Source organism: Phalangium opilio, unplaced genomic scaffold (genome assembly GCF_054372755.1).
Source record: "Phalangium opilio isolate 3A_F unplaced genomic scaffold, DU_Popi_V2 ptg000329l_1, whole genome shotgun sequence".
Lineage (NCBI taxonomy): Eukaryota > Metazoa > Arthropoda > Arachnida > Opiliones > Phalangiidae > Phalangium > Phalangium opilio.
This window is the reverse complement of record NW_028324226.1, coordinates 6,719,327-6,734,245: the sequence shown is the minus strand read 5'-3', so window position 1 is coordinate 6,734,245 and position 14,919 is coordinate 6,719,327. Positions and strand designations below refer to the sequence as shown.

At 36.6% G+C, this 14,919-nt stretch overlaps 2 protein-coding genes, 1 long non-coding RNA gene and 1 other non-coding gene across 7 annotated transcripts in view; 1 reads left to right on the top strand and 3 right to left on the bottom strand.

Moving 5' to 3' along the window:
* Positions 1-3,273, bottom strand: part of exp (expansion) — a 199,199-nt gene extending 195,926 nt beyond the window's left edge. Inside the window, exons 1-2 of one of the 2 annotated variants that reach the window (XM_089859304.1) lie at positions 2,916-3,273; positions 1,235-1,851 (exon numbers count right to left, since the gene is read on the bottom strand). The gene's annotated coding sequence lies outside the window, so the exon portion shown is untranslated. Of the gene's footprint in view, positions 1-821; positions 1,167-1,234; positions 1,852-2,915 lie in introns of those variants that run through there. The other variant, XM_089859306.1, reaches the window with a different exon arrangement.
* TRNAQ-UUG (transfer RNA glutamine (anticodon UUG)) lies at positions 2,461-2,532 on the bottom strand. Its single transcript has one exon. It is a non-coding gene; the product is annotated as a tRNA-Gln (tRNA).
* Positions 3,274-3,947: 674 nt separating the features above from the next.
* Positions 3,948-7,653, top strand: LOC149610588 (uncharacterized). Its single transcript, XR_016376721.1, has 3 exons — positions 3,948-4,123; positions 7,110-7,231; positions 7,298-7,653. It is a non-coding gene; the product is annotated as an uncharacterized LOC149610588 (long non-coding RNA).
* On the bottom strand, positions 4,965-14,196 carry Hmgcl (hydroxymethylglutaryl-CoA lyase). Of its 3 annotated transcripts, XM_089859315.1 has the most exons (10): positions 13,609-14,196; positions 12,673-12,793; positions 11,144-11,215; positions 10,957-11,064; positions 10,021-10,116; positions 9,903-9,961; positions 9,660-9,813; positions 8,437-8,625; positions 7,729-7,854; positions 4,965-6,043 (listed from the first exon to the last, which is right to left on the bottom strand). In XM_089859315.1, the coding sequence occupies exons 2-10, from the start codon at positions 12,745-12,747 to the stop codon at positions 5,945-5,947; spliced, it is 978 nt and encodes a 325-aa protein (XP_089715441.1). In that variant the 5' UTR covers positions 12,748-12,793; positions 13,609-14,196; the 3' UTR covers positions 4,965-5,944. The 3 variants fall into 3 exon arrangements, with proteins under 3 accessions (XP_089715441.1, XP_089715440.1, XP_089715442.1); XM_089859314.1 differs by lacking the exon at positions 12,673-12,793 and having other exon boundaries at positions 13,609-14,190; XM_089859316.1 differs by lacking the exons at positions 12,673-12,793; positions 13,609-14,196 and adding an exon at positions 12,361-12,649.
* Between the last annotated feature and the right edge of the window lie 723 nt (positions 14,197-14,919).

Here is a 14,919-nt window from a genome sequence, read left to right as displayed (position 1 = left end):
GTTCTAAGTAGGATAGACAATAACTACTGGATGATAGAATTGGCCTAGACCTTACCAGTGAAGGCAGGTTAATGGCATCAACGCTTAAGTGTAATAGAAGATAACGCAATGAAATCAAATTTTTCGAATTTCTGGGTACTACGAACGCCGTCTGGAAGTTGCGAACACCTTTGCTCCTATTTGCCAACTGCGAACGAGTTGACAGACAGGTAATGTCCCTATCCTATGCGACTGCGCACTGATTTGGTGGAAGCTTATACACGACCTGAATGTCACTGTGTTCTTCACCATGTGTATTTTTAACGCAAAACCTATTATTAATGCATAGAGTGTCCGAGTTTAATGAACGAGGGATGCTAGCCATCTCGCGCTGCCTCTTGGCGAGAAGCAAAACCCCCCAGTGGAGGCGTCGCCCATGTATGTTGGTTTCTCTGTATGTAATTTCCGAAATGGTCTATCGTTTTTTTTTTTAATTTTGTACCTGTTTCTTCACATTACTGAACATTACCATTGTTCTTTTTAAATTTTGTACCAGAATAAGCTTTCCCGTCAAATAAAACTTATTATTACACTCGGATACACTAGGACGGACACGACCCTTGTGCAATACCTCTCCGTGACATACGTCACTCTTAGACGTAAAAACAAATATCCCATAATAACCTAAAAATTTAACTCTTTCAATTGTAGAATTTGTGGTCAAGCCGTATAATTAGTCCCATGTTAGTATAGTGTCGGTTAAAGTAAGTAGCTAGGGGCGCAGGAATTGCGACAAAATAGACGACGCAATAATGCAACATAAACTAGAAAATGGAACCTACCGAATTAAAGAACCGGAAGTCGAAATAGTGAAGATCCTCTAGTTGATATTCCACAATACTGAACACGAAAGTTGACCAAGAGCTCCACGTGAAGGAGAGTACACAAGTTCATCACCACTTTGCTCGCACGCGGAGTTCACAACACGCGAATACCCATTGAACGCGAAGAGTTCAAACTACGCGACTTACTACTACGTTTATGCACGCGAAGTAGAGTTCACAAAGTTTACTCTAAACAAATGACACTCGATTTAGAACCTTGAAGTTTAGACTTCAAAAGTTGAGTCCTTGGTCCACAGTAGAAAACAGTTTGACCTCCAGATTTGCAGATTCAGGGTATGGGACTATGGGACGCAGCGCTCTGTCCTGAAAGTTTGTTAACGCGCGCAAAAAAAAATGGTTTAGGTACTCGCCCGTTGCTTTGAGCATTCCGATGAACTTCTAGATATCCGTGAAGTTACAAGTCAACCGTTTAAAACTTGAAACACGTCGCAAAAATGAAGTTCACTAAAGTTCGATGTAGATATTCGTAAATCATGTCCAGTTCACATAACGTTCAATGTAGATAATCGGAAATCACGTCCAGTACTCCAGCTCACACAAAGTTGGATGTAGATCATCGTAAATCAAGTCAAGTTCACACAAAGTTCGATGTTGATTATCCTAAATCACGTTCAGTGTATATAATCGTAAATTACGCCAAGTTCACACCAAGTACGATGTATGTAATCGGAAATCACGTCCAGTTCACACAAAGTTGGATGTAGATCATCGTAAATCACATCAAGTTCACACAAAGATCGATGTAAAATAATAATTCAGGTCAAATTCAAAATTTTATCAACCAGGTTTAAAAATACAGCGAGCTACAGTGACGTCATTTTAGAAGATGATCAGAACGTTATTTAGACTCCCTCGATCCTACGTGCAGCGTGTACACTGTACCACAAAACGTTTCTCCCTCGTTGATGGCCAAACAGTAAAACGTGGCCCATACAAGAAAGTTTCATCATGACGTCAAAATACCAACCTGAAACCAATAAATTGCACGATTACAGCTAAAGAACATAGTGATAATTTAAATATTCAAAATTTGTATTTGACTCATGAACGTGCACTTAATTACTTAAAAACGTAATTTCTGCCATTAATTATAACTGTAGAAGTTCACCGTTATGACTTCAGTAAATAGTGAAATTTTGGTAATCTTGGAGGGGTTCCTATTTGGGACACCTTGGAAACTAGCGAATATTTTCAAGTTGACAATGCTTTCATCCCAATCAAAATTAACCTAAACTTGAGCAACTATCCCTTTAATATAAATGAATTAAGTGACTAGAAACAGCGTAGGATCAAATTCGAAAAATTTCAATATTCAAGTGATATATTCCTATTATAAATTCATACAACACCCTACTAATACTAGCATATAGTCTGAGAAAAGTAAAGATAATTAACCTCAAATTAAATGGTTATATTAAACTTAAAGAAAAGAAAACAATACGTTAGGTTCCACCGAGAATTTTGAAAACATTATTTAAAATAAATTATATGCAGAACGACCCGAATTTAACCGCTATTCTCAAATTCACATCTCCTCAAATTAATTGTTACACATAAATTCATTAAAATATTAATTAGGTTCCACCGAGATTTGAACTCGGATCGCTGGATTCAAAGTCCAGAGTGCTAACCATTACACCATGGAACCACACGACAATTTAAAGTCATGCGGCTCCATTCTATCTAATCTACATGCGATAGTGTAGCTACTTGGCATAATTGAATGAATAAATTGTAAGATCAACTATGGGTAAATGAATTTATCAATGGGACCTGCAACTAATCAGCTAAAATTAATTATAAGCATTCAATGCTATAGGCCTAGATAGTTTACTATTTTAACGTGACACAGGTCTGCTAATAAAATAGCGAAATCCCAAATTTTTAAAATTTTTTAGAAATAATTCGAATAGGTATTTTGACATTTTGTTTTTAACTTCTGGTTTAACAAGGGAAGATTTTTATATGCACTTTCACCATGCTTTCACGAAAATCCTTCTAGGTTACTATTGTAAAAATTAAGTATTTTACCTATCTTAGCCTGGAAAACCGCTTTCCTCCATTGTTTGCGTTAGGTCGTTGATGAATCGTTGTATCACGGATGTGTACAATACACATCCGTGGTTGTATTAGAACGGTATTAGAACGGAAGGCCAAGAAGAAGCCCCAGCATGGCCCCAGTCACTTATTTTTCTTTAAACATACCGCAGCTACTAAACTTTCATTGCTCCAGGAGTTATGAATGTCCATTTCTTTTCCTACACACTTAGCTACATTAATTAACAATGTTTGTACATAATTACTTTCAATTGTTTTAAAAAAAGTCAGTAAATGCGCCGCGCGTACCTAAGGAGGCTAACAGCGCCAACTGACAACTACTTTGCGCTGCAAGCCGGCAACCCTCAACCCAATCACTTCGCTACTTTGTACTAGGAATCCGGGGACACCACAACAATGAAGTCTGAATCGGCGTAAAATAGTGCACTGTACTTGGAATTTAGTTACGTAATAAACATATAGTTTTAACAGTTATTATTAAAGTGTTAGTATAAACTAAGACTTTAATTGACTTAAACTTAAAACTGAGCCTTTTTAAAGCAGTTTTGACGAAGATTTGTTATTGTTTTGAAATCCTGATAATCGGATTGGTCAACATTTTGAAAGTTGCGTTTACCCGCTTCTTCGTTGAGATTCCCGACAGGGTCTGAAATAAGTATAAAAAATAAAAGGCATTCTCCCCCTTTCCCCGCGAGATTCGCTGGAGGATGGCAGGCAGGGTGGGAAATAAGGAATTTTTTTAAACTGGACATTGGGCCAGCGACCCCTCTGGCCTGGAATAAATAAACTGGTCCATGACCACTGACCAGGGCGTGTCGTCTGCTAAATTGAAGAAGTGGATAATTAAAAAATATTAGTTAATGTCTGGACTCTGGAAACCCTTGAATTTTCTTAGTGGTCCTGTGGACCACTGACCCCCCTCCGATTTAATTTTTAAACTGGTCCAGACAATTTTTAAACTGGTCATTTGCCCTGTGCCACCGCCTTATTTCCCACGCTGATGGCAGGTCATAGGCCGACGGGCCACGGCCATTAATCAGACGACATAAATTTGAATAAACGCGGGAGCGGCGGGATCATCTCGAAAAAAGATGACTTTTGAATTAGTAAATAGATTGGCGTTATATGGAATTTGTGCGGCCTTTGGGGCAATCAAAATTTAAACCAAAAATTTTACGTGGGTAAGATGTTTGCTTTTTATTTATTTATTTTTTTACCACGTGGTTCTTTAAAGCGAAATTGTCATAGAACAATAATGGGATAACCCCAACTAAAGTTAAGCTAAATGTTAAAATTATTATATCCTCTAGCTGTTTTAAAAGTTATTTTATAATTAAGAAAACTTAGAGGAAAAGTGGCCGTATTTTGTGTAAAAACCAGTGACACCCAACTATAGAATTTTACTCTCTTACAAATTTCTAGATGACCCAAATAATTTTAAGTTTAAAGAGTGTATAAGTCTCGTTTTCCAAATTGTTGGGCAGAAATTAAATATGAGCGCGAGGAAATAATTTAGACGTGACAACAGAAAATCATGACGGACTATGTACTTTTTAATTATGTCCATGGTGTCATAAAAATACCCATTATATGAATTTTAATAGGGAAGAGCAATTATTATAATAGCTTATGTGAAAAAAATAAAATAATCCTTCAATGCTTCATTTATATTGAGCATTACGAGACAAAATTGGTCCTAAATTATCACCTCGGTTTTATTTAATCTTCTGTTATTGTTCAAAAATAAAAAATAAAACCCATGATACGTGAGAAAATTCATCAAAAGGTTGTTTTGATAAAACAGATGCGATAGCACGTGCTCAGGGTCGAAAAACAACATTTGTAAAATACCGCGGTGTATGGCCTCCTGTAATTTGTAGGCTTATGACTTTGGTGTGAATGTCTGTCTGAAAACGTCAAACTTTCTGAACTCAATGCGTCAAACAGGTCTTTATAGGATGAGAAGTAATTATGGTTAGCTTAATGAGGGTGTAAGATTAAATAAATTTAAGACAAAACAAGTAACCAGTCAATCTGACTTTTATTGTGTTCAACAGAAACCAAGATTTAACTCTCGCGTTTTATATCACACTCAGCTTGTTCAACATTATATTGTTCTAAATAGGAAGAGTTTTGGGGGGGGGGAAATAGTTTTAATTCTTAAGTATTTGTTTGTGAAACCTTTTAATAAAAAGATAAAACTTAATTATTTAGCGCTTTAAAAAAATAATTAATATTCGTTAAGATTTTAAAGGGATCGTTAAACGCTTCAATAAGCATTACATCGGAGCCTCGGAAATGAACTTTTAAAATATCCTGACCAATGAAAACTAAGAGATACTTCTCCTAGCTTGTAAAATCTCAATAAATGACAGAAATTTCACAAATTAAACGTTATTTGATGTGAAATTTAACGAAGTTGATATTTTTCATGATAGCCCACTCGATCACGCGCAACACGACGCAAGCTGCTTGAGCTATAGTCGAGTGGGCTATGTCTAAAGGCGCGCTAAACAACAATACTCATTGGTATCACTTTAATTAGTCGTACAAAATAAAATTTTTGCATTTATATAAAAAATTCTTGGTCCAAAACAAAAATGTTTGTGAAGTTTAAAAAAAAAAAAAAAAAAAAATGGCTTAATGCATGCATGGTCCTTTTAGGTTAAAATTAGTTAAGAAGAACGCTTATTGGAAAACCTTTCCTAACCCTAAACTTTTACATTATTATATAAAATACTCTCAACATGATTGTCCCGTAACAACTGCTTACATACTTTTCATAAGTCACTTCGTAACTCATCTCCGACAACTTTCAAACTTGGCTCCAAAAATAATTCAAGCTATATTATAAATATCTTTTAAATATGATAAAAAATATGAGATAGAAAATATGTTTACAGAAAAGTGCCTGCATTAACTGAAACAACTGATATTTTATAAGCTTAAAAAAAAAAGAAATGAATTTAAAACTAACAATTATCGATATGTTTTAAACATCGTCACAACCTACAAGCTTTGGCTACTTTCGAGCCAGTTGGTCGTTTTAAAATGCCGTCTATATATTCACCGGCTGAAATAAGTTCTTGAAGATCAACACCCTAAATGAATAGAAATATTTGAAAATTGTGATTAATGTTATGAAGAAATGTAACTTCTACAGTGTGTACCGAAAAAGGGTGGAAAGTGGGCCGGTTCTATGGGCTTTTTTGAGTCAAAAATGTTCTATGACATTTTGCCTCAAGGGCCACCGTTTACAAGTTACGATTTGAGTATTTAAGAAAAGACCATTTTAATAGACCACTTTGAAAATTACGAACAGAGAAACGAACACACTGGGGTGGAGCCGCCATTGAGGTAATCTCCCTTGCCCCAAGAAGCAACGCTAGAAGAAGCCGGGTTCAATACACGCGAGAGGCTAGCCGACTTGCACTGCCTCTAGCGGGGCTTCTTGGCTACAGGTAGGATACGCCAATTGCGGCCACACCCCTGTGTGTTGGGTTCTTAGTGTGTAATTTCTGAAGTGATCTATTTAATTCAGGGGTCTTCCGTGAGACACTCTAATCATAACTTATAAACAGTAACCCAGACAGCAAAGTTGAAAGTGTCACAGAACATTTTCGACTCAAAATCACCCATACAACCCACCTCTTTTAGAAATACCCAGTATAGAGTAATGTCAGTTCTACTATGCAAACGTCATAACTTAGAGTAGTGTCGGTAGAGGGGGGAGTAGACTGTGTATCCCTCCCTCTAGGCGCGCTTTTGTAAGAGGGGATACTGTACGCGCCTGGTAGGGGGATGACACTGAGCTAAGAGATAGAAGGGTATGACGTTTGCATACGTAGAACTGACATTACTCTATTCTATCTCTTAGCTCAGTGTCATCCCCCCTACCAGGCGCGTACAGTATCCCCTCTTACAAAAGCGCGCCTAGAGGGAGAGATAAACAGTCTACTCCCAGCTCTACCGACACTACTCTATAATTGCGCACTGTGCAAACTGCAAAAATTATCTAATGCGTGACCCCTAATTTCAGTAACTAAGATAAAAATACAGGAATTCTGGTTTAGTTTGCGGTTAAATTTTCGTAGGAAATATAATAATAATAATCTAAGCTTTTGTCTATGAAGGGATTTCCACACTAAGCCTGTGGCTTATTTACAGGTGGGTCCCTTTACAATGCATAGAGGGGTGGTGGCTAGCCCCTATGCCACAGCGAACCTACAGCGCCCTATACTAACTATTACCGTTAACCTATGCAAGTTTTGATGGAAAGGAGAAACCAGGTTAGACCGCGGAGGAAAACTCCTTTTAACAAACGGGGAGAGATTAAACTTGCAAACTCTACGCAGAAGGATTTGTTCCCAGATTTTCACCCGGTGCCACAGTCCGGGATCGAACCCAGGATCCTCTTGTTGCGAGGCGAAAGCGCTAACCACTACGCCACCCCACCTATATTTTGCACATCTCCCTTATAAAGATGGTAACAACCTCCATGTGCTTTAATTAAATCTTACTAATATGCCCTACCTCATCTCACGTAAGGGAAAATTTGTACTTAGTTCTGTAGAATACATAAATAAGCTACCAATTGCAACGAAAATATTTTTAAGTCAAGATTTTTCTCGAATTTAATAACGACCCCAACCATGATTTATTTTGTATCGAAATTTTCCTGTTTACTTTCGTTAAATCATTTGAAATAACATGTTTTCAAAATGTTTCCTTCGTCTAATAATAATAAAATTGAGGAACAAATGAGCGTGTAAAATATGTAAATTACCGTTTTGATTCCCATTCCATTGAGCATATAGACGACATCTTCCGTAGCGACGTTACCGGAAGCCCCTCTAGCGTAGGGGCAACCACCTAACCCCGAGACTGACGCGTCTACCGTCGTAATACCCATCTGAAACAATTGAACAAACCCTCATTAAAATTACGCAAGATAATCAAAATCTCCGAGACTAAATTGCGAGGTTGTTAAACTAATGACAAGGAATGAAAAAACAAGTCAATTTTATATTACCAAGAAGCGATATCTAGTTTACTAGGGAGAAGGTTTAAGATGCCTAAGTATTCGCGCGCCATAGTCCCAGTCCCCCTTCCAAAATACAAGGGGGGGGGGACGTAAAAGGAGGCCGGGCTATTTCGCTACACTCTCCTCAGTCGGAAAATATGACTGTAATTTTCGTCATTCGTGTCGCGCTGACGTGAGTGTTTTCAAGAACCAATGAGATGATTGCTGGTTGTAATTTAGAGGCGGGGATTAACTCCGGACCTACTATACGTTTGGACTGGAGATAAAGCTAGATTATAAATGTGGAGGGGAATTTATACCTTCTCCCTAGTAAACTAGATATCGCTTCTTGATATTACGTTGTTACGTAAATATATTAGGAGGAAATAATTTTGACAATTCTGGTACCAGGAAAATACAACAACAAAATGACTTTGAAAAATTCCCCCAATGTTAAGGTTATGAAATTACCTCAATTGCTGTTAAAATGTTGGCTAAAGCTTGACCGTAAGTATCGTGGCAATGAATAGCCAAAACTTTGGCTGGTAACTTCCGTAAGACCTCTTCTAACATCGTCCTAATTGTTCCCGGTGTTCCGACACCTAACGTATCACCCAATGATATTTCGTAGCACCCTAATTTGTACAATTCACTGGCCACCTAGAACCAATTATAACAAATTTTTTTTACAAAACTTTTAAACTAAACAAACACTAATTAATTATATTACTGCTAATCGAAACCTAAATAGTGAATCGCTTCAAATTTGTTTTATTTAAACAGGGTTCATACAACTTTTGGAAAACTGATTTCCCCGAGTTTTCCATGTTTTTCGCCATATATTTCCCCGAGTTTTCCATGTTTTTTCCCACATATTTCCCCCGAGGTTTCCATGTTTTTTCCCTTACATTTCCCTGAGTTTTCAATGTTTTTTCCCCACATTTCCCCCCGAGGTTTCCATGTTTTTTCCCCACATTTCCCCCGAGGTTTCCATGTTTTTTCCCCACATTTCCCCCGAGGTTTCCATGTTTTTTCCCTTACATTTCCCTGAGTTTTCAATGTTTTTTCCCCACATTTCCCCCCGAGGTTTCCACGTTTTTTCCCCACATTTCCCCCCGAGGTTTCTACGTTTTTTCCCCACATTTCCCTCCGAGGTTTCCATGTTTTTTCCCCACATTTCCCTCCGAGGTTTCCATGTTTTTTCCCCACATTTCCCCCCGAGGTTTCCATGTTTTTTCCCCACATTTTCCCCCGAGGTTTCCATGTTTTTTCCCCACATTTTCCCCCGAGTTTTCCATGTTTTTCGCCATATGTTTCCCCCAAGTTTTCAATGTTTTTTCTCATTTGTTTCCCCTAGTTTTCCATGTTTTTACCCATTTATTTCACTGAGTTTTCCAGGGTTTTTTTCATATATGGAGTAATAATAACGGGAGTGGATATCTATAGTTGAAGCAACTCCATCATGTCCCTGAATTTTACTACAAATTCTAAATGTCCCTGAATTTTACTACAAATTCTAAATGTCCCTGAATTTTACTATAAGTTCACTAAATTTCCCCGGGTTTCCCAGGTTTGTATGAACCCTGTTACAGCAAAATAAAACTTGTTTTGACTAAATTTTAAGGCAAGTGTACGTGTTCATATATATAACCTAACTAAAAATGGTTTACAACTATAGTGTAAGGATTATTTACCTGACTAACAGCTGTGGGTTGAATATTTCCTTCGTAAGGACAACCAGCAACGCATGAAACGTAACCTCGAACTTTAATTCCATGAGATTTGGCCTCCTTTACGACAGCTTCAAAACGTTTAAAGCTTTCAGCAATGGAACAGTTAATATTTTTCCTATGATTAATGAAAAATAATTAGATTTTATCAATTAATTTCTAAAGAATCGCCATTATATTAAAAAGAAAAAAAGAAAATGTATTTACCGACTGAATGTTTCCGATGCTGCAGCAAAAACGGCAATTTCTTTGACTCCAACTGCAATCTATATAATTATTAATTAGATAATTGCTAATAAAAAATATGAAATTAATCGATACGTACCGCAGTTTCTAACCCTTTAAGATTGGGGACTAACGCTTGATAATGTATATTAGGATTTTTATCAATTGCGGAAAAAACTTGAACATTATCACCCATCTAACGAAATTAATGTAATTTAAATTAGAATAACGATGAATAAATATGATTTCTATTATTATTTCAAGGTTCATACAACTTTTGGAAAACAATTAAATTTCCCTGAGATTTCCAGGTTTTTCCCCATATACTTCCCTGAGTTTTCCCAGGTTTTTCCCGTATATAGAGTATCCTATGGAGCAAATGTTAACGAAGGAGGGGGGGGGGTCAAATAGGACTATAATATACTCAAAGGGCATCCCCGTATCTCTAGTAGAACCAGAGTTACGAGCCTCCAAAGTATAGGGTAATGTTAATCCTATGGAGGGGGGTTGTTTATTTTCGTTTTTCTTAATTACTCGGCCCCTGTTTGTCGTAGCCCTAAGTTTTTAGTATGGTTGGATGGGGGACAAATAGGACTATAATATACTCAAAGGACATCCCCGTATCTCTAGTAGAACCAGAGTTATGAGCCTCCAAGTATAGGGTAATGTTAATCCTATGGAGGGGGTTGTTTATTTTCGTTTTTCTTAATTACTCGGCCCCTGTTTGTCGTAGCCCTAAGTTTTTAGTATGGTTGGATGGGGGACAAATAGGACTATTACATACTCAAAGGACATCCCCGTATCTCTAGTAGAACCAGAGTTATGAGCCTCCAAAGTTTAGTGTAATGTTAATCCTATAGAGGGTATGTTTATGAACATTTTGCTTAATTACTCGGCCCCTGATTGACGCAAATTTCGCTGAATTTTGCTAAAAATTCGAAATTTCCCTGAGGTTTATGTCAACTATCTATTTCCCTGATTTTTCCAGGTTTTCCCTGTTTTCCAAGTTTGTATGAACCCTGTATTCATTATTAACCTGAGGTATCCATTTTGGAGAAACAAAACTAGTAACTTCTATGGTTTTAAGACCAGTTTGCGATAACCTATTGATAAATTCCACTTTGGCCTCGGTTGGAACTAATGTCTATAAAAATTTGGATGAATTATATAATTTAAAAATGCCTAAAGGGGGTAAATTTATTCAAGAGTCTCTCTTGACATACTTTTTCATTTTGCAAGCCATCTCTAGGGCCCACTTCAACTATCGTAACAGACTCTGGGTAATTATGTACAGCCTGAAAAATGAAAATTCAAAACTCATCTATCGTTGTTACGATGAAAAACTAATATCGCAATCAAATTATGCAAATTTTTTAATTAATTCTGAAAGGGTGCCAACTAAACGGGTGTGAATTATTGAGCGCTTTTGAGCATAAAGGAAATAAATCAAGCAGTGGATTATAATCAAGTAACGAAAACTCGTAACGACACTGAGGTAAAATATTTTAATTTACCATGAGTTTCATATCAAATTTTTAATTTTGGATTATCAAGTGTTAGGAGAAATCTACATAAAATTTTAACGAAAACTACAACACTGAGGATATCAAGAGTTAAGAGAAAACTACATAAAATTTTAACGAAAACTTGTAACGAAACTGAAGTAAAATATTTTAATTTACCATGAGTTTTACATCAAAGTTTTAATTTTGGATTATCAAGTGTTAGGAGAAATGTACATAAAATTTTAACGAAAACTCGTAACGACACTAAAGTATAATATTTTAATTTACCAAGAGTTTTATATCAAAGTTTTAATTTATTCGTTTTCTATTGAATTAATTTGTTTACCATAACGTTTAGGAGTTCTTTCAATATTTATACTGTAATTTTCAAATTACTTAGCAAATCAAAAGAGTTAATGTGTGAATTATGAGTTGGCGTAAAACAAATTAAGCCCCATAATTTTTCAAGAGCCCCAATCTTTAAACTCGTATCTTCAAAAGTGGCATAGTTATAGACGTATTTCCTCAATAAAAAATATCACTTTCGTCACAGTTTTGTGAAATTCTGGAGTATATGTCTATATAGTGCAATATACTCCAAAAAAATGTTTATTCGTGTTCATTTAAATAAGATATCCCCAGTCAAGAACGCTGATCATTTTTAATAGAGCTATTTCAGTGGGGGAAAAATTTCGTCTGCTACGAAAATTGGGCCTGCCTTTGGCGGACCGGGGCGGCCATTTTGTGCAGATTTTCTCTATGGGCAAATAGCATTGGTGACGTAGCCATTACCCCCTCTGAAATAGCTCTATACTAAATGGGTCTAACACTAACAGTCACATTTGCTTAATAATGCCAACAAATCATATTTACAACCCAAGAACAATAACATTGCCAATCAATGTGCATATAGAGTAAAATGTTAAAATACTCACGGTATTAGATATTATTGTCATTCTTGCGTTAATATTATCACTTCAAAACAGTCTCTTTTTAAAGTATATCGTATTCAACAAAACTCTACGGACGGAGTTAATGCCAAAAACAAAAATTCAAACTGTGCATGCTACTTGACAAAAACACATAATAATTTTTGGAACGATAGCGGTAGTATCATATCGCATGCGTTGCAACGTGCGAACAATCTCACAAATAAGTATTACGTAAAGAAAAAACAATTTATACGTGATTTATCTAGGTATTATTATAATTTTATGGAAAAATTTCCTGACGTAAAATTAACGTACCCAGCTCATCTGAGACCACGTTATATAGTGAAAGTTTTTAGAGGTTTTTCCTGGTCTGTATACGCACATGTACATGTAGATTTTCCCGACTTCCCATAACGAAATGCTAAGCAGACAAAGACTAAGAGAGTAAGGAGAAAGAAGGAGAGAGAGAGAGAGAGAAAGAGCGGGGTTTGAAAGAAAAAAAATTGCCTTCAGGAAGTATAAAGTAGTATAGCTTGACGTTAAACACTACGCAAGGTGTTTGGTTTGGTATAATCCACTTTTATGTAGGTACACGTATTTTAAAACGAATTTCTGCTGTTGCTTGGCCAATATTTTAAATGAGTTTGCTACTTGGCTGGCAAAGGTAACGTCATTAAAATTATTTCCCCTTCACTGATTTTTAATCGGTAAAAATGTCAAGATCATATTGGATAAATTATGTCAAAATATAAAAGTTTATTTGAAATGTTTTCCTGATAAAAGGTTTTTAATCTAATCGAACAGTGATGATGTTATATCGCGTTGTTTTGTTTTCCTGGTATGCCTAGTTCTCCCAACTTGAACCTCTGACCTTTAATGCCCCCATTCCGATAGGGGAGGAGAGAAGAAAATTAAAGGGGCTCACCGGCGCTGTTGGGGGGGAGACCGCCCTTAGTTCAGGGGGAAAACACCCAGCTCTTTGGCCATAAGGAATGGCGCCACCGTCGCGGTGGGCGGGTAAGCAATAGACTAATGGCACCCCATGTTATTTCCCCATAGAGCTTAATACAGTCGAAGGCAGAGGGCTGCCATTACCCTATATGCTAACCAACAGTTTGACCCCCCCTTCACCCCAACAGCTCCGGCCAGCCCCTTTAAGGGGAGGGAAAGTAAATGTCTTACCCTTCGGCCAAGGCTAACTCAACTAGCGACACAACACAACTTCAAGATTCAGTCTTAATCTTAAATTACCTTGTAATCCAATAGACGGGTGTTCGAAATTATACTGCCTATAAAACGTACATTAGTTTTGCGAAAAAATAAGGTTTTCATGTCACTAAACACTAAAATTGCAAGAAAATTAAATTATTAAAATTGATCACTAATATAATTCGCTTCACCAGTTCACGAATCACTACTGCAGTCTGCACAGAATCGACAGACACTCGCGACAGAACTTCACTGAAGTAGTTTTCTATTGATGTTTTCCGTGGACTAGTTATATCGGAGTAGGAATGAGATTTTCCTTGAAAGTACCATAAGTACAGCTTCGTCTTTAGAAATATTGCTCCATGGTAGCAGATTGATAACCGGCATCTATTGATAGCAGAACCATGGATCGTTGCCTATGTTAATCAAGGGCTGTGCGTGGCGCCAATTTTTATTTTTAGTTTGGCAAATTTAAAGAATTTGAATTATTCAGTTTCTCGTGCTTGGAATTTTAAATGTTCATTTTCGTGCGCGTTTCGGTCAATGAGATAGAATATATATATGAAACCTAGAGTCACAAGGTGAGATCTCGAGATCGACGTTTCGCAATACACCTTTTGTCGAGCATGAATCTTTATCAAATACGGGTGGCGCCACCTAAGAACTTTTTTATTACCGTCTGCTGCTATAATCTGCGTTACAAGATGTCAAGATAGACGTGTTAAATAAAATACGCGAGTTAAATAATAAAAACTAGTTCTAGTCCTTTTTTTAATCTAATAAATAGATGAAATAAAAATCATATCTGTTCCATATTCTTAACTATACATATCTATTCTTGTTCATATATATATATATATATATATATATCTGTAATTTATCTGTAAAAATACTCTACTCTAGATGTCGCTAGAGAGTGACTAAAACAAAACTAAAACTTAATAATAAACACAGTCCCAAGATGGAGTCTGAATTGGCTTGACGTGTTATTATTGTCTCTAATTTTAACCCTGACTTTTAATGATCCAATAAGGACGTAACAATATCGATGTTTCTGATTGCAAATAAGCAAGTAAAAGTTGTAATTAGTTCCGCTAGAGGCTCCCAGGTGGCGCTGTCATGTTTTGATAAACGTGCTTGATAAAAACAATGTGTTTCGCGGTAAGCCGATTTGAATTGTAACTCTATCTATCTCATTGGTTTCGGTCCAGCTATCAATGCCATCTCGTGGTAAAATAGAGAGAAAACTAGAAGTCTCGTTTCTTAAAAGTCGCCCCTTTCGAAACTACCGCGCGGCGCGCACAGGCCTTGATTATACCCTCTTTGATGCCACAATGTTCCCTCACCCAAACA